At 43.6% G+C, this 23,608-nt stretch overlaps 1 protein-coding gene across 2 annotated transcripts in view; it reads right to left on the bottom strand.

The window, feature by feature from the left end:
* The window catches only part of cacna2d2b (calcium channel, voltage-dependent, alpha 2/delta subunit 2b), a 78,785-nt gene extending 57,084 nt beyond the window's left edge, over nt 1-21,701 (bottom strand). For both annotated transcript variants that reach the window (XM_071348976.1, XM_071348984.1), the window contains exons 1-2: nt 21,361-21,701; nt 16,974-17,055 (exon numbers count right to left, since the gene is read on the bottom strand). In XM_071348976.1, the coding sequence (XP_071205077.1) occupies nt 16,974-17,055; nt 21,361-21,476 (198 nt within the window). In that variant the 5' untranslated portion in view covers nt 21,477-21,701. The remainder of the gene's footprint in view (nt 1-16,973; nt 17,056-21,360) is intronic.
* Nucleotides 21,702-23,608: the final 1,907 nt, after the last annotated feature.

Raw genomic sequence — 23,608 nt, 5'->3', positions numbered from 1 at the left:
AAGTAAACTTGGAGTCACGCGATGGTATGTTATGTTGTACAACCACCACGACGTGGAAAAGAATGCAGAGTTTATAAGCAGGTTAAATATCCTAAATTATGATGAATTTATGCTAGTTAACCTGATGAATGTGAAGTGGATGGCTGTATTAAACATATCTTCATGAGAGGGCCATGAACAGTACCTAGTAATGCCTTATACTGTTAGAAAGCGTCTTTGTTGCTTTTTGGGGGTATTTATTATTTGTATTAACTTTTTGCACTAGCACGCACTGCTATAGTATGAAAAAATTTCACTAGCACGCACTGCTATAGTAAATAGTATGAAAAAATGTAATTTGCTATGAACAACCAATTCATGAAAAATGACAATTGATATGCTATGACATTTCAGCTGCCTAATTACTAATAATTTTGTATAAAACTAGTGGTTGGAAAATCTGACAAATTTCCTGGTGCACTGCTCTTATTCATTGATGTCTCTATCCCCCTGTGAAGAACACAAGGTATTTTTGTATCACATCTTCAAATTGTGTTAAGTTTAAATCGATATAGAATGAGACTTCCTATGGCTGCAGTAGACTGTCAGCGCCATGCAGTTTGTTTGCCTGTGATGTACCGTCACCACAAATTGACGGACAGTCCGGTCAGCGATGGCCCTTTTCCTAACCTTAACCTAATTCTCCTAACCTACTATGTTAATTCCCCTAATCTGCGTAAGTCGTATCTTTTTCAAAGTGGCACGTTTTTAGGGAATCTCGATTCAAAAAGCCCCACCGGTGATGTCTCTGGTAATTCCTTTGTCTGCGTCTTTCTGGCAGATGGACGTCTACTTTGTGTATTGCTGCCACTGTTGGTTTGAGTCCACACTACACACTCAACCCAAAGTAAAGATTGTGACTAAAACTAACCAGTAACCTTACATAAAAGTAACAAGCTTCCTGTCCCATCAGAACATGCAAGAGTATTGTAGCGAACACATATTTAAATGCAAGGTTAAACGTTTGAATTTGATTTGACATTGCACTTTTAATTGGTCCAATATTTTTTAGAGAGAAATAGGCTGTCACCAGTAGGGTTTCCAACTTTCTCACTGCCAAATAAGGGACAAAAGGTGGCGTGCCAGTGCACGGTGTCACGGCGGTGTGGGTATGGTGTTGTGGGAATGAATATACAGTGTATATTATTTTTCAATTGGAAAGGCAAAACATTTTTATATTCCATTTAGTCTATAGCTTTACTAAAACTGTATCATGTAAAGTTATGTGAATAAACCTCAAAATAAATGATCAAAGAAATCACAATTTGGACCTTTACAGCAAAAAAAATATAAAAAAATTCAAATGGAAAAGAGGAGCATGAGTCACTCACCAAGTCTACTTTTTCCATGTATATTTTTTGCTGCTCTTGACTGTTTCAGGCAGTCCTTTGTCCTTTTGCATAGCCAGAGAGAAGTCCTTATATGACAAGTCACAGTTCACAGATATTTCAAGTTCATTTTTAATCAGCTCTGTGCTGCATCTGTTTCTTGAGTCTGACCATGTAATGGTCATCAGAGAAAAAATCCTCTCTACAAAGGCATTTGAGCCTGGCACACTGAGGACAAATGAGACAATCCTGAACATGTTGATCAAGTTGGCTTTCCCTAGGTTTTGGAAAACTGCCACCCACTTGTCAATGGGATTTATATGTTAAAATGAATGACTAGAATATTCCACCCTGAAACCATATGATTGTATGAAATTGATTAGAATCATGAGATTATTCTAATGATGTGTGTGGTTTTAGTCAGTAGAATTATATATCCGTGGGGGGGGGGGGGTTCTGGGAAGAGGAGTGCTTCATTGTCTCTCTTCGGAAATGTTTTGTTTGTTTAGAACCTGGGGGTTGTCTTTGGGTTTGAGGAGATTTCCATGTTTCCCAGAAACACGATATCTTAAAGGGGTACACTCACATATGGAATATTAGAAGTTTTGTTTTCTGAGTTTTAATTAAACACGGGAATTCTTTAGATAAAGGGAATGTTCTGGGAACCTGGGATACAACATGTAGAAAATGTTTGATGTTTTTTCTTTAATTTGTCTAATCTAGTGAGAAACACTACGGTGAAAGGGTGGTATGACTTTTGACATCTGTCATCATGTCTTTCCTTTGTGGTCTGATCAGCCTCATGGGAGGGCCATTTGAATGAATTTAAGGTCATTTGTGATACTGATTTTAAGGTAATTGATTTTTATGATAGAGTTTATAGTTCTTTGACATATTTGTAATTTGAACCAATGAGAAGAAAGAAATGGCATAGCCTTGGGCTAATGGTAGACTTACAGATTACTACCATATGTTTTTTCTAAAATCCATGAGTTCAGATAATACCAGACAGTGAGACACTTAGTCAATATTTGGAAACAGCCCATATTTGATACTGACTGTTATGAGAAAGAGCGACAGACAGATAGGAGGAAGGGCAGAAGGAGAAGCCCTCCTCGCACTGCTGAGACCTTGATGGTTTGGGAGCAGAGAGGAGAAGGAGGGGGGCAGGAAATGACCAAGATAGAGAGAGAGCAGAAGAAATTTGAGGAGAATGAGGAGAGAAGATAGGAGGGACACAGAATGGGTAGATAACAGTTACTGAGTGGAGACAAAAGGGGAATGAAAGCTTAGTTGGTTTCAGGAACTAAGGTGTTAAACACAGAACCATTGCCTAGAAATTATTCGGCACAACAGGCCGAAATAGTAGCATTGACTAGTGCCTGTGAAATAAGAAAGGAGAGAAAGGTTACTGTTTACATAGACAAGCACATAGGCATTTAAAACCATACAAAGCAGCACAGATAAATCTTAAAGTAGATAAGACACTTGACAGATAATTGTTACAGGATAGCCATGAACGAACGCCCCAGGGAGAATTGGACATGTGAAAAATGAAAGGGGCGATCCTACAAGATAAGGTCCGACATAAGGATAATTTACTAATCTTACCTGTCATTGTTTAGATATGTAGCAATATTGATACATGGGCAGAGACAGGTATCAACCGGAGGGATGATGGCCTAGTGGCCTAGGTGATGGTACAGGTAATTAGAGAAAACTTTGTAGCATAAGGATGGTAGAGCAGGTTAGGAAAGACGTCGTGGCCTAGTGGCCTATGTGATAATGAACTACTAATAAAAAATAAAATAAAAATTGTAATAGATAAATATAGCAAATGGGTAGAAGCGTTCCCAACTTACTTGGTGGACACGATTATGGTAACTAAAATATTAGGTCAAGATATTATCCCTAGAGTTGGTTTACTAGGATATATTTCTTTGAATAATGGATGAAATTCTAGCTAATCAGATAGAACAAATAGAATGACAGAGTTAGGGACCAGAACAAGTAGGCATAGAAGTTGAAGATATACTAGCAGAACACATGAGAAGACTGTTTGCTAACCAAACCCGTATGTCCAAGATTTTATGCTCTACAGGTGAATTACAGGAGAAGGTGATTCACTCAATCCAGTCGCTGAGGAGAATAGACGGGAAGCAGCCACGTTGGGAGGGGCCATACCAAGTACTCCTGGTGACAGCCTTCGCGGTGACAATAGCTGAAAGAGCTACCTGGGTTCATGTCACACATTGCAAGAGGGTAAGACACACTGACACTGGCGAACAATCACAGAGTTAGGAGAAGAACCGAATACCAATAAGGTGCGGGGGTCACCTCTCTAATGAAGATTCCCTAACCCCGCCCTATCCTCCCTGTGTGCGTTCATAGAAGTGAAAGTATGGGCTGGCCTCTAGCTGATGATATGTTCTCCGGGAAAGGGTGGGGCTTTACAGGAGTGCTGATTGGTCTGAGCTGTCTTATCGTGGGAGCCATATTCCTAATACACCATGACCCATCCGAGAATGCAGAAGGTGGTATCTTGACCCATAGTGTAGACAATGTTGTATTAACCAAGCATACGAGATCACTTGATCTGGGTAAACAGGAAATGAGAGTGGAGATCGGGAAGGATGTCTCAGTTGAGTTCTCTGTAGACCAAATGGGGTATCTGACCCCTTGGCAGTCTAGAACTATGAGCCATTATGGAAGATATCTGTGCAGGTCCCCGTATAGTTCATGGAAACAGGTTATAGCTCACACACCGAGAGAGAGGGCTATATAAATCCACATACCCAGTATGGAAGAAGATGGAGTATAGTGAAGGTGAGGGTTTTTGACTGTAATCCGGAGCGAGATAAGTATTGCATAAAGGTACGAATTACCATCAAAGACGTAAAGAAAGAGGGGGTTTGATCAGGTTTCGGTTGACACCATAGTACCATTCCGGGTAGAAGAGGTTAGGGCCGGTGATAGTTCTACAGCCAGCCAGAATACAAGCAGAGCCCCTGATGAAACAGATACTGACCGTGGAGTCGTCCAGAGCCAAGGACCGGTGCGGATAGTTCAGACGAAAGATCTGAAGGAAGTGATTGAGGTGGAAACTGGTTATGGGGATTTCAACCTGTGGTTGGAATGGATTCAGTATACAGCCAGATCAGTAGCTAAAGAAGAATGTTATGCCTGCGCCACAGCCAAACCTCAGTTGACCACCATCCCCTTTCCACTTGATGGAATTGATTCACCCAGGGGAATGGCCTGTATGGTAAAGCTGTTCATGAAGGCAGGGAAGCCAGACAATGACAGTTGCGTTGATCTGCATTATCTGTATCCCCATGTGCCCATTACATCCAGACTTCCCCTTTCACAGTTACTGGAGGAAATTATTATTGTATGGCTCGATACATCACACACGGATGGGACGTAGGGGAAGCAAGGGGGGTGCCTGATGAGTTCAAAGCTAGGAATCAGACATGGGCTGGATTGGAATCAAGCATCTTCTGGTGGTCAACTCTCAATAAAAATGTAGATTGGATTAATTATATCTACTATAACCAACAGCGTTTCATCAACTATACTAGAGATGTGATAAAAGGTTTAGAAGAACAAACAGCTGCAACTAGTTTGATGGTGTGGCAGAATAGAATAGCATTGGATATGTTACTGGCTGAAAAGGGTGGGGGGGGGGGTGTGATATTCGGATCAGAATGTTGTACTTTCATCCCCGATAACACAGCTCCAGACGGATCGGTGACCAAGGCCCTGGCTGGTTTAACCACATTAGCTCACGAATTAGCAGAGAACTCTAGGGTGGATAATGCTCTAACAAATTGGTTTGATAGTGTGTTTGGGAAATGGAAAAATGTTATAATCACGGTGTTGTGGGCAACTTTCACCTGTATGAGTGTTTTTGTTCTGTGTGGATGTTGTTTGATTCCGTGTATGAGAGGTCTGATTACCAGGACTCTGGAGAGGTCAATAACGCAATAGATGGTGAGGTACGGACCGATTCCGAGCTCCGGCCAGTGGGCTGACGATTACAGGCCTCCAGGCCAAGGAGATGGCTCCATTTCTTTTAACTACAAGGAGCCCATGTTGGATGAGACTGTTTTTGAGGGTTAAGACTGTTTTTTTTTAATCTTGGATACCGTTTAAGTTTCTGTCACGCCCTGACCTTAGTTATCTTTGTTTTCTTTATTATTTTGGTTAGGTCAGAGTGTGACGAGGGTGGTTTGTTTAGTTTTTGTATTGTCTAGGGGTTTTTGTATGTCTAGAGGTTTTTGTATGTCTAGGGTTTTTTGTAAGTCTAGGTGTTTATATGTCTATGGTTGCCTAGATTGGTTCTCAATCAGAGGCAGCTGTTTATCGTTGTCTCTGATTGGGGATCATATTTAGGTAGACATATTCCTTGGGTAGTTTGTGGGTTCTTATTCTATGTTTAGTTGCCAGTCTGCACTACTCATATTTGCTTCACGGTTAGTTTTGTTGTTTTGTATAGTTTGCTCAGTATTCTTTCTTTGATTAAATATGTACGCTTACCACGCTGCGCCTTGGTCTCCTGTTTATGACGACCGTGACAGTTTCCAGATAGTATTAACGGTGGATTGTCAATGGGATTTATATGTTTAAATGAATGACTGGAATATTCCACCCTGCCACCCATATGATTGTATGAAATTGATTAGAATCATGAGATTATTCTAATGATGTGTGTGGTTTTAGTCAGTAGAATTATATATCTGTGAGTGTAGTTTTTAGTCAGAATTAGAGTATAACAATATATCTGTATTATAGTATCTTAAAAACAGACTGTCTGAGCAAGATTCGGTGCCGACCTTGGCTGGGGGCCACTGAGAGTACTTCCCAGGGTCTCCCTATCTTGAGGGAGGACGGGGAGTGATTCTCACGTCCCCTAATCTTTATCGGCTGGGTAGCAGGACAGTGTGTGCGTAGGATACCTAATGTTTGTGTGCGAAAGTATGTGCGTATGATGAATACTGTTTGTGTGGAAGTATGTGCGTAAGAAGCCAGTATAAAATGAATGGTTTTGTACAACTAACCAGCGCTCTCGTGAATAAACCTTATTGACTATTTTAGCTGGGCCTCCGTCTGTTTCATTTCAATCAGTATCTTACAAAGCCTAATTAGCAGACTGAGTAGTTTAATTGAATTGGTTTATGAACATCGAGAACATAATTCTTGTGACACCACTTCTCACTGGTGGATTTTGTGGTATCCTGTCTGTCTTTCTGTATTTCCTCCCAGCTAGCACAAAACTCGTCATAGAGTTGGTCCATACTGACTGTCTCTGTCATTTTGAGGGCAACCACCACCTGCTCCAGGTCAGTGAAGGAGAGCTCCTCATTGAGGCCGATCGGTTTCAGTTTCAACATTACATTTTCTGGTGAGAAATCAAACCACTTGTCAATGTAGGTAATGACAGTGTCATAGAACTTCACAAAGTCCTGTTGCTGCTTGGACCTTTGCGCTGACAATTGTTTGTCCATCAGCTGCTTGGTCTGGTATCCAAAAAAAGCTGTCCTGTTTCCGCTGAAGCATCTTCATTTAGAATTTTTGAACTTCCTCGTAAACATCTGTGATGCAGAGCGTTGTTTCCTCCAGCTTTTTATGAGTTGGTCATAAAAAAAGCACAGTGGAAAAAGCACAGATAAATCTCAGCAGCTTCCGTTAATTCTTCATACTCAAAAATACTCTTCAGTGCCACAGGACAGGTCTCCCCAAGGGACCTGAAGTATGAAGTAAGAGCTGGCCAGCTTTGCAGGAGACAATCGACAGCTGGATGAAGAGAGGGCCATCTAGCGCAAACATGTCGCAGAATTTCACGCCACTCAATGTCAAAAAAGGCAAAAAATGCACGCAGTTCCTTTCTTTGGGAAGCAGATACTGAGAAATGGCTGTAGATCTTTAAAACAATTGTCTCAATATCCACTGACAGCTGATCGCAGGCGTCCTTGCAGGCATTATGAGCTATGTGAGCTGGGCAATTAGCTTTCAGAATGTGATTGTTGACACTGCTCAATAACTGATAAACGGAGTGGTGTTTTCCAAAGTTGACATTGCCATTATCTGCTGCATAGGCTGTGATGTGTCTAATATCCAGTTCATGCTTTTCCAGACAGTTCATCAGAGCTTGATGTATGTGTAACCGATGTGAAATGGCTAGCTAGTTAGCGGTGGTGCGCTCTAATAGCATTTAAATCGGTGACGTCACTCGCTCTGACCCCTTGAAGTACTTTTTCCCCTTGCTCTGCAAGGGCCGCGGCTTTTGTGGAGCGATGGGTAACGATGCTTCGAGGGTGGCTGTTGTCGATGTGTGCAGAGGGTCCCTGCTTCGAGCCCAAGTAGGGGCGAGGAGAGGGACGGAAGCTATACTGTTACATATGCCATTTTCAGTTTAATCACTGTCTTCATAAACGTCAAGTAACTTGCACTGCAGTCCATCAGACGCAGAGAAATATCTCATGCAGACTGGAAACATTTTTCTGTTTCTCTTGTTTGAGGCATCACTGGCAACTGAGAAATACACCGCCTCACCTTCGGTCGGGGACAGATCATCCAAAATATCCCGCACAGTGTGCTCCTAAAACATGAATTGTAATCATCTCAGCTTTCGTTCTTCCCAAGTGCATCTTCTTCACAACATTTGAGTCATGAAACAAAGCATTTTCCGCAGTAGACGTCACGAAGAATGGACCGATATTACTAGCACCTTTAGCCAGCGTGGCCTTCTGCATTTCTGTGGATGCATGCTGAGTTAGGTCATTCTCCCCTCCATGGCCAATTGAGAATTCCCGACGGCATAAAGTACAGAAAGCTTTCGTCTAGTCACCACTGACGGGTTTAACACACGTCTTATTTGCTTCCCATTGTTTGTTGTTGCTGCACTGTCTTTTCTTTTTTTGCAGGTTTATCCATATTCCTTGATATGCCAAACCGACCGAACAACAACAGAAATCACTTTGCAGGAATTGGCGCGTTTACGCTATACTGTGATTGGATGAATATACGGGACAAGGGAGATCCCGTTTGGGACAAACCAATTTAGCCCAATATAAGGGACATCCCGGCCCAGTTGGCCAAAACTCCATCCTACCAAAACAAGCCTTCTTTTCAAACAGCTCTTACACTAAAAGGGCATTATCATAATTTTCACAATTTCACAGTATTATTTCAACCTCATAGTGTGGAAATGTATATAAAACACACGAGACCCACATTTTTGACAGCACTGGTCCTATCAATTTTTAACTAAAACTGTTAACAATAAGTGAAATGTGTACTATTTAATTGAACAAAATCCGTTAAAAAAATATATATCACAGTAATGTCAATTGCAGTTGGTAGACTGTATTTTTCCATGTTCAAGATCACCAAAGGGAAATAGAATTCAAGACATGACAAGATCGTATAAATAGACCTCAATAACCTTATAGTCTATTATTCTAATTGAGATTTGCCACTGACAGACAGAACATTTGCCACTGACAGACAGGTGGGCCTGCCATGCATTCATCCAGATGCAGAGTTAACACCAGGCATACACAGTTGTTCTCTTATGATGTGCTTGTTGGCCCAGCACATAAAAACACACATTTCTCATGTCATGTAAATTAGTTCCAGAAACATTTTAATCAATATCACTTCAAGCCCCCTGTTGAGGTTTGGGGCAAGGTGTTGGAATCTGTATCAGAGGCCCCTTTTATTACAGTTCAGAGAATTATGAAGCGCTGTGCATATTTCCGGTATAAAGTGCAGTTTGCAAGGACTACAGACAGTAAGTGTGGTAGTAGGCCCACCAGGGTCAAGCAGTGCCACTAGAGATTCTGGGTTTGAGTCCAGGCTCTGTCGCAGTCGGCTGCGACAGGGAGACCCATGGGGTGGCGCACAATTGGCCCAGCGTCGTCCGGGTTAGGGGAGGGTTTGGCCGGCAGGGATGTCCTTGTCTCATTGCGCACTAGCGACTCCTGTGGCGGGCCGGGCGCAGTGCATGCTGACATGGTCGCCAGGTGCACGGTGTTTCCTCCGACACATTGGTGCGGCTGGCTTCTGGGTTAAGTAGGCAATGTGTCAAGAAGCACTGCCGCTTGGTTGGGTTGTGTTTCGGAGGACGCACGGCTCTCAACCTTCGCCTCTCCTGAGTCCGTACGGGAGTTGCAGCAATGAGACAAGACTAACTACCAATTGGATACCATGAAATTGGGGATAAAAAGGGGTTAACAATAAAAAATAAATATGTATTGATTGATCCAGAAGCACATACACTGTAAATACTAAAATAAGATAACGTATTTTCTGACTGTAAGAAAATAGTTGCCCGCCCAGCTGGACCAACCAAACTACATCTAAACTATATTGAAACTAATTTCACACATATAATAATAATAATAATAGATGTAGCCTAAAGACACAATTAAATTGACAATATTCTGATGGTTGACAATGTTATACATGATCGGCCTGACTGTAAAGTTTGGTGGAGGAGGAATAATGGTCTGGGGTTTTTCAGGGTTCGGGCTAGGCCCCATAGTTCCAGTGAAGGGAAGGGAAAACTTAACGCTACAGGACATTCTCGACAATTCTGTGCTTCCACCTTTGTGGCAGCATGACAATGCCCAAGTGCACAAAGTGAGGTCTATACAGAAATGGTTTGTCAAGATCTGTGTAGAAGAACTTGACTGGCCTGCACAGAGCCCTGACCTCAACCCCATCGCCTTTGGTATGAATTGGAATGCCGACTCACCCAAAATCAGTGCCCAACCTAACTAATGCTTTTGTAGCTGAATGGAAGCAAGTCCCCACAGCAATATTCCAACATATAGTGGAAAGCCTTTCCAGAAGAGTGGAGGCTGTTATAGCAGCAAAGGGGGGACCAACTCCATATTAATGCCCATGATTTTTGAATGAGATGTTCAACGAGCAGATGTCCACATACTTTTGGTAATGTAGTGTATGTGTCGTCAAAAAGAAAGGAGGACCAAGGCACCATATATATATATATATATATATATATATATATATATATATATATATATATATATATATATATATATAATTTAAATGTCTTTATTTGTATGGCATGTTCAATGGAAACAAAGATTAAAAACAATATGTGTGTTGACTGTGGTAGGGCAGGGCCTGTGATGTCTGCTAAATGAACAACTTAGGTGTATTTCTTTTGAAATAAATTGCCTTGTATCATGTTTTTTTATGACCTTCCTAAACAAAATATTAATGGATTTATTTGTGATTGTGTATATTAACACCAGAAAATCAGAGCATCATAATATCTCAAAACAGATTGTAATGTTTAATTACTGCCATTTTTAAAGTCATGTCCCCCTTGTCCTTGACTTTCCCTAAATAAATCTATATAACACACTGTCATTGTTAGACTCTTAATTTCCGCTCCTTCTCCAATAGTTGAAAGTTAACATGTCCAGTTGATAATCACCCGAATAATTGCCTAAAAACTGAACCTAAACTACACCGAAACTAATTTCACGGATGTAACAAAAGACAAAATAAATTAAGTATAGTATGATGGGGGAGAAAAGGGGAGAATTGGTGATTCGATGAGTGAGGGGAAGCGAACGACGCATAATTATGTATTTCACCAATTGTAAATTAAGAACAGGGCGGGCCATTCTATTGTATTGATCTTTTCGAATTATAATCTCAAAATGGTGTACAGTCCACCAAATCCAATCAGTTGTGTTAGTCTACTCTAGGCCTACTTGGAGTAGGCTACACAGTGAGAGTGCGCATCATTTACAATGGCAAGACCAAGATGAATGGATGCACATGCTGCGTTAGTGTTGCTCTAAGATCTGAATGAACATTTTTTATCATGACTCAGTTGACCATGAATTGTTGCTAGCTAGACTCAGTAACATTGGTCTCAGTGAAGGGGTAGTAAATTGGTTTAGTAACTATCTTTCTGACAGAACGCAATGTGTATATGCTGACAATCACAAGTCTAGCTTTCTTGAGATTAATAGAGGTGTGCCCCAGGGTTCCATTGTAGCTCCTGTGTTGTTCTCAATTTGTATTAATGATTTGGGAAATGGGATGCAACCAGCAAAGTTGCATCTATATGCAGATGATACAGTCATATATTCATGTGCTTCTCTGGTTCAGGCTGTTGAAGAGCTCCAGACTGCTTTTCAGTCACTGCAGGCCTCCCTTTATGGTCTCAATCTGGTCTTGAATGTACAAAAAACTAAATTCATGACCTTTACCAGAGTTCACACTCAGCCAGAGAAGGTTAGCATTCTCACATCTGGTGGCTTATCCATTGAAATAGTGTCATCCTACAAATACCTAGGTATATGGTTGGATGACAAGTTGTCCTTTAAAGTTCATATGGATAAGCTTGTGACAAAGCTTAAATTTAAATTGGGTTTTTATTTTCGTAATAAGGCTTGCTTCCCGCTTATGGCTAGAAAGAAGCTTGTTCAGGCCACCTTTTTCTCTGTAATTGATTATGGGGACTTCTGTCTCACAGTGACTGGACTCTGTTTATCATGCATCCTTACGCTTTATTACAAATGCCAAGTCACTCACCCACCATTGCACCTTGTACAAAATGGTGGGTTGGACCTCACTTTAGATGTGCAGAAAGCTACATTTGTATGTGTTCATCTACAAAACCCTTTTGGGTAAACTCCCTTTACCTCTGTAGTCAGGTCTCCTTCACAACCAGCAGTTACCCTACCCGGTCTGCTAGGTGGTTGCTACTTAAAGTCCCCAGGACATTTACAGTATTAGGCAAGACTGCCTTCTCGTCTTGTGTACCAGAGGCATGGAATAGTCTACAATCCATGCTTCATCTAGATAAGTTAGTGCCACTGAATGAATATACAATTTTGATGGGAGACTCGGTTACAGAGGAGTGTAAATGCTATGTTTAGCCTGGATCATGTTGTTGTATTGTATTACTGTATGTTTTTAATTCTGTAATGTATTAATTGTTGCTGCCTTCTTGGCCAGGTCTCCTTTGAAAAAGAGACTCTGGGTCTCAATGGACTTTTCCTGGTTAAATAAAGGTTCAATAACAATAAATGATTCTGATTCATGCTGAACGGATTTCCATATCTGGGAAAGGATCCATATCGGGCAGCAGCTGAGCGAGTGTCGGATAATGTTTTAGATCAGATGGCACTGCTGTACTAGGTGTAAGGAGGAACTCGCCGCTGGCCTGTTACTGTGTTCTTCAACATGCTTGACTTGGCTGCTATCAACGTACACGTGTTGTTCAAGCAGTGCATGAAGAAATGTCATCATGAGTCTGGCACACGGGCTACGTGAGAGACATATGAGGGCCAAGAGAGCAGCAAAGATTGAACGCGAGCCATTGCTCGAGCCAAAATTGAGCACAGCTCCCGGGGAGGAGAAGCTGCAAGGTGGGCAGATGCACTCGGGAACAGAACCCACGACACCTGTTTCCGCTCCAAGCGACTTGTTTGTGGGAAGTGTTGCAATCAAGTGGAAGTGTCGAAGATTTGTGGTGACTGTTAGGACAAGGGATAACAGCTAAATGAGATCCAACTGTTGCGTGAAGATGCACACCATACTGTAAGCACGAGCGAGGCCACAAATAATGTGTCCAAAAACTGTCAATAATATACTATTTTTGACCGCTGTCATATCGACACTTATATTCATTAGAATGCCATTATTGCTTTTGTGCTGATTTTTACTGTTCACAAGCAGGCTTTCACAAGCAGGCTTGGCGCCTATACTGATATTTAGGCCGCAACAGATCCACAGACGACACAATTTCAATTGCACTCAACACTGCCCTTTCCCACCTGGATGAAAGGAACACCTACGTGATAATGCTGTTCGTTAATTACAGCTCAGCATTCAACACCATAGTGCCCTCAAAGGACCCTGGGACTAAACACCTCCCTCTGCAACTGGATCTTGGACTTCCTGACGAGCCACCCCCAGGTGGTAAGGGTAGGTAACAACCCATCTGCCACGCTGACCCTCAACACAGGGGTCCCACTCGCTGTTTATTATCTATGCATAGTCACTTTACCCCTACCTACATGTACATATTACCTCAATTACCTCGACTAACCTGTGCCCCCGCACATTGACTCGGTACCGGTACCCCCTGTGTATAGCCTCGTTATTTTTCTTTTATTGTTGCTCTTTTATTTTTTACTTATTTTTCTTAACTCTTATTTTTCTTAAAACTGCATTGTTGGTTAAGGGCTTGTAATTAAGCATTTCACGACAAGGTCTACACCTGTTGTATACGGCGCAAGTGACAAATAACATTTGATTTGATAAACAAGGAGTACCGGTACTGAGTCAATGTGCAGGGGTACGAGGTAGTTGAGGTAAGTGAGGTAATATGTACATGTAGGTAGGGGTAAAAGTGACTAGGCAATCAGGATAGATAATAAAGAGAGTAGCAGCAGCGCATGTGAAGAGTGCCTATTTGTGTGTGTGTGTGTGTGTGTGTGTGTGTGTGTGTGTGTGTGTGTGTGTGTGTGTGTGTGTGTGTGTGTGTGTGTGTGTGTGTGTGTGTGTGTGTGTGTGTGTGTGTGTGTGTGTGTGATCAATATGCATGTGTGTGTGTTTTGTGTGTGTGAGCGTATGTAGTATGTGTGTGTGTTGGATCGTCAGTGTAGTATGTGTGAGTAGTCTAGTGAGAGTGCATGGAGTCAGCTCAAAAAAACTAAAAGAAAGGGGTCAATGTAAATAGTCCGTATAGCCATTTGAGTAACTGTTCAGCAGTCTTATGGCTTGGGGATAGAAGCTGTTTAGGAGCCTTTTTCTCTGCTACCGCTTGCCGTGCGGTAGCAGAGGGAACAGTCTATGACTTGGGTCGCTGGAGTCTGACAATTTTGAGGGCCTTCCTCTGACACCGCCTGGTATAAAGGTCCTGTATGGCAGGGAGCTCGGCCCCAGTGATGTACTGGGCCATACGCACTACCCTCTGTAGCGCCTTGCGGTCGGATGCAAAGCAGTTGCCATACCAAGTGGGGATGCAGCCAGTCAAGATGCTCTCAATGATGCAGCTGTAAAACGTTTTGAGGATCTGAGGGCCCATGCCAAATCTTTTCAGCCTCCTGAGGGGGAAGAGGCGTTGTCTTGTCCACTTCACGACTGTGTTGGTGTGTTTGGACCATGATAGGTCCTTAATGATGTGGACGCCGAGGAACTTGAAGCTCTCGACTTACTCCACTTCAGCCCTGTCAATGTGGATGGGTGCATGCTTGGCCCTCCGTTTCCTTTAGTCTACGATCAGCTCCTTTGTCTTGTTCACGTTGAAGGAAAGGTTGTTCTCCTGACACCACACTGCCAGGTCTCTGACCTCCTCCCTATCACTGTTGGTGATCAGGCCTACCACTGTCGTGTCGTCGGCAAACTTAATGATGGTGTTGGAGTCATGTATGGCCACTCAGTCGTGGGTGAACAGGGAATATAGGAGGGGAATAAGCACGCACCCCTGAGGGACCCCATGTGTTGAAGGTCAGCGTGGCGGATGTGTTGTTGCCTATCCTCACCACCTGCGGGTGGCCCATCAGGAAGTCCAGGATCCAGTTGCAGAGGGAGGTGTTCAGTCCCAGGGTCCTTAGCTTGGAGGGCACTATGGTGTTGACCACTGAGCTGTAGTCAATGAACAGCATTCTCACGTATGTGTTCCTTTTGTCCAGGTGGGAAAGGCGAATGTGGAGTGCAATAGAGATTGCGTAATCTGTGGATCTGTTGGGACAGTATGCGAATTGGAGTGGGTCCAAGGTTTCTGGGATGATGGTGTTGATGTGAACCATGACCAGCCTTTCTATGCATTTCATGGCTACAGATGTGAGTGCTACGGGCGGTAGTCATTTAGGCAGATTACCTTGGCGTTCTTGGGCGCAGGGACTATGGTGGTCTGCTTGAAACATGTAGGTATTACAGACTGTATGCATCTTTGTACGCGTCTCTGTGTGTGGAGTAAAGGTGATTTAGAGTTGTTTTCCCCCTATTTACAGAAGTGACATGCTGGTAGAATTGAGGTCAAACAGATTTCAGTTTTTCTGCATTAAAATCATTGGCCACTAGGAGTGCCGCCTCTGGATGTGCAGTTTGCTTATGGCCCTATACAGCTAGTTGAGTGTGGTCTTAGTGTTAGCATCGGTTTGTGGTGGTAAATAGACAGCTACTAAAAATATAGATTAAAATCTCTTGGGAAATAGTATGGTCTACGGCTTATCATGAGGTATCCTAACTCAGGCGGGCAGAACCTAGAGACTTCCAGGCATTGTTAACAAAGAGACCTCCTCCCTGAGCTTACCAGACGCTGATGTTCTGTCTTGCCGATGCACAGAAATCCCAGCTAACTGTATATTATCCATGTCCTTGTTCAGTCATGACTCCGAAAAGCATTGAATATTACAGTTCTTCATGTTCCGTTGATGGGATAGTCTCGAACGGAGCTCATCCAGCTTATTCTCCCGTGATTGCCCGTTGGCCAATAGAACAGAGGGTAGAGGCGGTCTATCCACTTGCCGACCGTAGTCTCGTCAGATATCCCGCACGCCGGCCTCTATAACGCCGCCTCTTTGTTCTCTGTATGTTGGGGATTTTGGCCTGGTCTGGAATGAGCAGTAAGTCCTTCGCTGCCGACTCATTGAAGTAGAAATCCTCATCCAAATCAAGGTTAGTGATTGCTGTTTTGATGTCCAGAAGCTCTTTTCGGACATAGGAAACAATGGCGGAAACATGTTGTACAAAAAATGCACACAAAATAGCACAATTGGTCAGGAGCCCATAAAACAGCATCTATTTCCTCCAGCGCCATTCTACTCGCAGTTGAGTAGAAACTCGAGTTTGGGTAGAAACCACGGATAAAATAGATAAAGGTTCAGTTCAATTCATGGGCCTTTTTCAAAAGAGCACAGGATTCTCCTGCGGCCTACACTGTGTAGCGCCAGGCAGTGGAACATTCGCTCCCGGAGCTGTTTCAGACACTGGGCAGGATTATGGGTAAATGAATGAGGAAAAGGTGCATGGCTCCCATCAAGGATTTACTGCAGGCTGCCAGACCATCTGTTCTTCTCTGACACCAACACAGAGAACACGAGCCACGACCATCAGTCATCGCTCACTCACAGCATCGAGGACACCCATCCCTCACCATGTATAGGACCCATTGGCCCACTACAGCTGATCCAAGTTTTACGATTCGGCTACTGTACAGTATATGTTAAAGGATGTTGTATTGTTCAGTCACCTGTCATAGTATGGTCACAGGCACACACACATACACAGACATGCGTGTGCACACACACACACACACACACACACACACACACACACACACACACACACACACACACACACACACACACACACACACACACACACACACGTGCACACACGTGCACACTCACAACTCTCTCAGTGCAGAAGACACACCCACATGTATATCTTACAGTACACAGATGGCAACTCAGACACACATCTTCTGCGACTTGACAATCAGGGGCAATGAGTTCAAATTGACAAGCTGTCCCTCTCCCTGTTGAAACATGATATGCGGTAGCTTTTAGCCTGGAGAAGAGAGGTTAGGCGAGCACTCACCCCTTTCAGCTGCTGGGCTCCGCTGATGTGCTGGAAGACTCTGTCGATCTCCTGCTCGATGCGCCTGGCCCAGTGCATGATTCTGTGGACACACAATATGGAGGTGAGGTGTCACCCAATACCAGCACATCTGCATGTTAAACCCCATCCAAACTGAGACAACAGGAGTTTGTTATGACCAGGACCTTGCTTGCGATCCCCGTAACCAGCTTTAACAGTTCCCATTCCCCTCCTAACACATGGAAATGACGACACCACTCGAACAAATGCTAAAGAGAGAAAGTGGAGGCTACGGGCCCTGGTCCAAAGAAATGCACTACTTCGAGAATAGGGTGCCATTTGGGACTTAGCCTTGGTCAAAAGTGGAGTCGAAGCAAAGGAACTCTCGGAGTGTTGGTTCCGAGCCAAGAACATCCGTTTCCTCTCACTCCCTTGGTGGGGTGAGATTCTCTCCTGCAACAAAGCCAGAAGAAGAAGCACATTCAACCACCTGACTAAACACACTAAAAAGAAATGCAAAGCCCCAATGCTTGACTCAAGTACTTTGTGGAGCATTAATCATTGATGAGCCCATTCAGCGAGATAAAAATATGAGGGCCACATTTCGTTGCTTCGTCGGGCCTGAGAAATGCTGCAGTAAAGCAAGCACAATCTAAAATGGTGGAGCGAGTCAATCGAAGGACACACTATTGCACTCCATTGCCTTATGCTACACCTTAACAACCACAGCAAATACACTTCTGGAACAATCTTCAGTTACAGTGTTCCAAAAGAGGGTTTATGACTCCGACGCTAAACAGTAGATATAGTAGGTCTATAAACACGTCACTACCACATCAAGATATATAGGCCTAGACTCTGCCTAGAGTATTAAAAACAGCCTGTGCATTAAGAACACAGTGTGTTCAGCTGTCCATACTTGTACACTGTGAAATCAAGTCGAAGGGCTATATATAGGCACACAGTGTAGGTAGCAAGTATCAGATGAGTCACGACCAGCAGCACAAGAATCAAGTGGGTAACAACTGTAACAGCCAGGCTACAGTATAAACACGCTCGTGAATCATCGGCGATGGAGGCACAACACAGCCAGTCACAATGTAACCGACACCACTACAGCTGGCTGAGAGAAGAGCTGATGCAGACAGATACTGTAGAAAGACAATGCATTCCGCTCCCAGACGTTGGCTGCTGGATGACACATCGAAGCGCCATCAACGACTAACAGACTCATTAACGATTTAAAAATAGCCGTAGTCCTGTCTGATGCAAATGAGGCTACTGTCTGATGATTACGCAAGAGATGCTGGACACAGGAAGATAGACATGATATGACCAAAGATGGTATTGTTTTAAAGGGGAGGGTGGCAAAACAGGCTTTGTTTCATGATTGTTGCAATCTGAGCTGCAGAGCATCCCCTGTTTGTTGACGAACACAAACAGACAGACATAATATGTGATATGATATGACCAAAGATGGTCATTTTTTTTTAAAGGAAGAGTAGGGTGGTAATAAATGCCTTTAGTATATGATAGTGCATGACTAAACAGGCTTGGTTACATGACTACTGCTAGTGCCCACAGAACAGCAGAGCAGAGCAGAAGTCCTCTCTCTGACTGTGGCAACATCCCATATTACACCCTTATCCCTGTATAGTGCACTACTTTTGACCGGGACCCGTCATAGTGCGCTAGAAAAGTAGTGCACTAAATAGGGAATAGGGTGCCATTTGGGATGCCCCAGCTTGTGTGACTCAGAGCAGCTGAAGCCCGATCCTGGCTTTTCTTAGTGCGCTCCATTTCCTCTCCTCCTGGGCCCCACTGGGACATCAGAGAACTGTGTGTTGCGGAGCTAGCTGCCTGCCATGCTCCTGCCTCTCCTCTGTTACCTACCATCCATCCATCTCTCCAGGGACCGGAGAGAGAGAGAGAGAGTAGCACTACACGGCCCGCTGTGACCCATATTCACTTCCAAAGGGAGAGGGAAGGAGAGAGGGGGAGCGGATGGGATACTCAGAGAGGGTGGGGTGATCCGAGAGGGGGAGGGGCAGGAGAGAGAGATTCTGAGGAAGAGCAAGTGTGAGAAAGAGACGGAGGGGAGGGAGGGAAGGACGGGGGCTGGGAGGGATGGAGAAAAGGGATAAACCCTGACTGCTGCAGTATTCATTCTTAATTGGAGGGAGCTGCTGTTCTTCAGTGTAGCGATTCTGCTTCATTTAGCTTACATGAAGAGACCCAGGGCTGAGGGAAGTGGTGCTGTTTCACTGCACTCACTCAGCAGATAACCAGAGGGAAGAAGGAGAGGACAACCTTATGTACCTCCCACAATAACCCAATTCATCACCCCCCCCCCCCCCCCACACCCACACCCACACCTCCCCTGTTGCGCCAAAGACCCTTGCTCTCATTGGAACACAACACACCGCTCCCAGTATCTCCAGCTGTCATTGGCCCAGAGTTTCCTTCTACTGTCCCAAAGATCCCAGTCCCATCTGGTGAGTGCCTGCCTGCCTGACTGCAGAGCCTGGAGAAAGGCCCGGAAAGCTGTGGTCTCCAGTTAAGTGCCAGCTGTGCTTACGAGTGAAAGGGTTAAAGGTTGGAGAAGAAGAGCTGGGAAGAGGATGATTAAAAGTAGGGCACAAAGTGATGACTATTCCCCTATGGACAGATTGAGGATCATTTTGAACGCAGGCTTATTAAAATCAGCTTCAAGCATAGCTAGAATGGCATTATTACTGTCGGGCTCACTGCAACTGCCAGAGTAAGCCATGCCTTACAACTGTAGGCTACTTACTTCCTTTAAGTCACCGTTACCTGTCTTGTTTCCGGCTAGTGTTTAAGCTCCTCTCACAGACCAATTAGGGCACAGAGATTGTCTATTTTGACATGTGGACATGGGCTAATGGCTACAGAGGTTTTTATTGATTCTTTCTATAGATCCATTTTAAAGCAAGACATGCTTTAGCCCCAGATTACCTTCCAGATCTGGTGGTCGTAGTCCCAGCAACCACATAAAAGGCAAAACTGATCCTAAATCAGCGTATGATACGTATCAAGCGTCTCAAAGTAGGAGTGCCGATTTAGGATCAGTTCTGCCTTTTAGATCACAATGAATAAGATTACATGGACAGAGGGAACCTGATCCTAGATCAGCACTCCTCTGAAACCCTTGATCAAATTTAAAGGCTTTCAAAGAGAGGACTGGAGTGAGTGACTTTGTCGAGACTGTATGCTACACTTGAATGTATGTCGTTTGTGCAATAAAAACGGTACAATAATATGTATTGAACAACAGTGTTCTGTAACCCTGCACACACAACCATCACGGCTCCTATAGAAAATGCAATCCCATCAAGTTGTCGGCAAACCATCAAGACATGCATGTCGTTCTGCACAAAGCACCAAACAAAAACCCACATTTCACAGGCTACCTAACTAGACCTACATCCCAAATAAAAGCATGTCCACATGATGTTGATGTGTCATTCGGATTCCACATGCTTGAATCCCAAACAAAAGCGAAAGATTTTACAGCATTAGAAGTCGTGGAGCACAGCTATATGCTACCATGTCCAAAAACAAATGACCTCCCCTATATTCCCTTCAGGACTGTGACCGTCTGGAAGGAAAGCAACAAAAAAAGCCTGATGCTGCCCAGTTTGATCAAAGACAGCAGCCAGCACTGCATTGACATCATGAGACACACAGAGATGTTGTGACGACTAAACTCCCATTGAGCCACATATGAACACAACAACCATCAATTAGGTGCCACGCAGCCTGCTCTTGCCAACCAGACTGTTGACAGAGACTGGCTAGCAAGCAAGCAATATTGTTTGTGCCAATGATATGACAAAAATGACACATCTAGAACATTTACATTTGAGTCATTTAGCAGACGTTTTTATCCAGAGCCATTTAAAGGAGCGATTACGGTTAAGTGCCTTGCTCAAGGACAGATGTTTCGCCTATTCAGCTCGGGGGTTCGAACCAGCGACCTTTCCGTTAATAGCCCAACGCTCTTAACCGTTGGGCTAAACGGGAAATTATTTATGTAGTCAATGGTAAATGGTAATTGGTGAATAGTGCAGTGTTTGTATGTGATTCCTTCATGTATTGTGTATGACAGAAAGCAACGGTCCACATCCCTTTAACATCCTAAATTGACTGTTTTATTGCCCGTTCCTCGTTTGCCGGAGCAGTCGCAGCATAGCGGGGAAATATGTTCACGTCAGAAATACAATGCGAGGAACCTAATTTAATGATAGGAAAGCAGAGGTGGTACACCAGCACAATGACGGTCACCCAACGTGGCAATCAAATGCTGGACCTCAAAATACGCATTTTGTCTGTGACAGCTGAGCAGCCAGTGATATAGAATACTTACGTGTATTGCTGGGGGAACGTGAGACCATCGGCGCCAGGCCACTGTACAGTGAAAATCAAGATAATCTGGAAAGACACCAAGCAGACAATGCTGCAAGACGGAGTGCATATCGCCATTTTCCATTAAAAATCTTGAAAACTGGTTTGGAAAAATGTGAACTAAGATCCCACAACGTTAATGTTCAATCGCCTTTCGAGTTTATTTCGGGTCGCCTGCTGATTTCGACGGTAAACAAATGTGGACTAGCCTATGATTGATGCTCCTGCCAAGATACCGCAGTCGCTCACTCGCCCACTCTGCACTAGTCTCAGCAGCATCCGACGCACAGGCACGAGTGTAGCCTCTCTATTTCACGCATGAAGAGGACCACTTTGAATCCAATGTGATATAGGCTCAATTTCACAGATGAGCTAGACTTCAACCGCATTGTCACTTAATTTAATTCACAAACACAAAACATTTACATGTATTTATTATGCTTTCAAGATTTATTGACAAAAATTATTTTCATAATTATTTTTTTAAACATCTAAAATGTGATTTACTATGCCTATATTTATTTGAATGTGCTAAGCCTAGTGATGTAGAGATTAAAAGGAAACTTGATATGCATGAAGGAAACTTATGCAATGCAGTTTGCCTACTGTACTTCCTCCTACCTCTTCTGGCTATTGGATAGCCTAATAGCCTATATCATACCGATATCATGTGAACCCACTGATGCGCAACTGTGTAAGAGCTCGAGCTTCTTGGATAAATCACTGTGCGTGGGAGACTTGCCAATGTAGCCTATACCGACTGGACAAAACGTCAATTCAATGCTTTCTATTTAACCGTCTCTTCAAGCTTGAAAAAGCCTAACAGTACATTGCTTACTTGAGCAATGGCCTTGTGCCAGTTAATGAATGTAACAGGTCCCTCTGTGCCTCGGCCCCTAGTGTTCCTTCGTGAAATATAGACTGAAGAACTCAGCTCTCTGCTGGTAAACTGACCTTCTAAAGGTTACATGAGATTGCTGCTTCAAAGCAGCTTGTTGAGTTCTGGCTGGCTGGCGTGTGCCCCATGTGAGGGACCTCTCCCGCAGGCAGGGAGGCAATGCCAGCAGGTGTAAGATGAACTCGTATGCATGCTCTCCACATATTGATTAATGCTATCAAAGTTAAAGGGGAACTCCACTTTTCCCCCCATTAGTCCACTGTTGAAACAGTGAAAAAAATTCAGCATTCAAGTTTGGAAGATGTTGGACATTCAAGACACAAAGTGTCACCGGCCACATCATCATGATGATGCAAAATGCTCTCCTGAATAAAAGGCAATCAAAGACACAGAGTCATGTGAGATTGATGTCAGTACGCCTTTGAAAATTGGGTACACAAATACGGTGTTTTGTTCAATTCATTAAATCTTTGTCCCCAAAAGGCAATTTGTGTACAACATAAAAGGACACATCAAAACACACAAAACCACATATGGATGTATAGGATAAACGCAAGCATGATACGATAAGTTGAAAAACGCCCGCTGTTGTGCAAAATACAAAGGTCAATCAATTACTTTTGTACTATAATTATAAGGTGGAGTTGCAGGATATTTGGGCAGGCCAACACATATTGAGGAAGTTGTAATTGAAGACATCTACTGAAAATCCCAGCTCTCTCTTACTAAGCAGACTGACACGAGAGTGTGGCAGCATCTATTCCTGTTTCTCCAATCGCCAGGCAGGGGTGAGGGGGTGGTGGGGTGCTAGAGGTTACAGCTTTGAGGACTCTCCCTGACAGCCCTGCAGGCTTTAATCCTGTTGCCACATCCTGGGGAGAGCAGTCTAATTACTGACCCACCACTACCTCTTCTCTTCCTGCTGATCCCCCCTAGGAGGGCACTACTCTGTTAATTGGAATGGCTCTCTAAAGGGAATTGAACAGTAGTTCAACACTTCATGTGTCTGTGTGTGTGTGTGTGTGTAGCCAAATCCGAGTTATAATAGCCCTACATTAATAAGTACTTTGGTTTTGTGCACTGACACAGGGAACATTGTCAAGTCGGGACGGACCGTGAACACATAGCGTAATATCAGCCAGACCTTAACCTTCCCATGCCCTCCGGTCATGTTAACTCAGTCTCAACGTTAAATCACACAAGTATCATGCGGTTCCACCACAGCATATTGAGGATACGTCTCTATGACACAACCCTGCGGTCTCAGACTAGGTTAATTGGGAGCAGAAAACAACCTTTTCTCAGTCAGTCA

This window comes from Salvelinus alpinus, chromosome 2, assembly GCF_045679555.1.
Source record: "Salvelinus alpinus chromosome 2, SLU_Salpinus.1, whole genome shotgun sequence".
Lineage (NCBI taxonomy): Eukaryota > Metazoa > Chordata > Actinopteri > Salmoniformes > Salmonidae > Salvelinus > Salvelinus alpinus.
The sequence above is the reverse complement of the archived record's forward strand: the minus strand, read 5'-3'. Positions and strand labels throughout refer to the sequence as shown.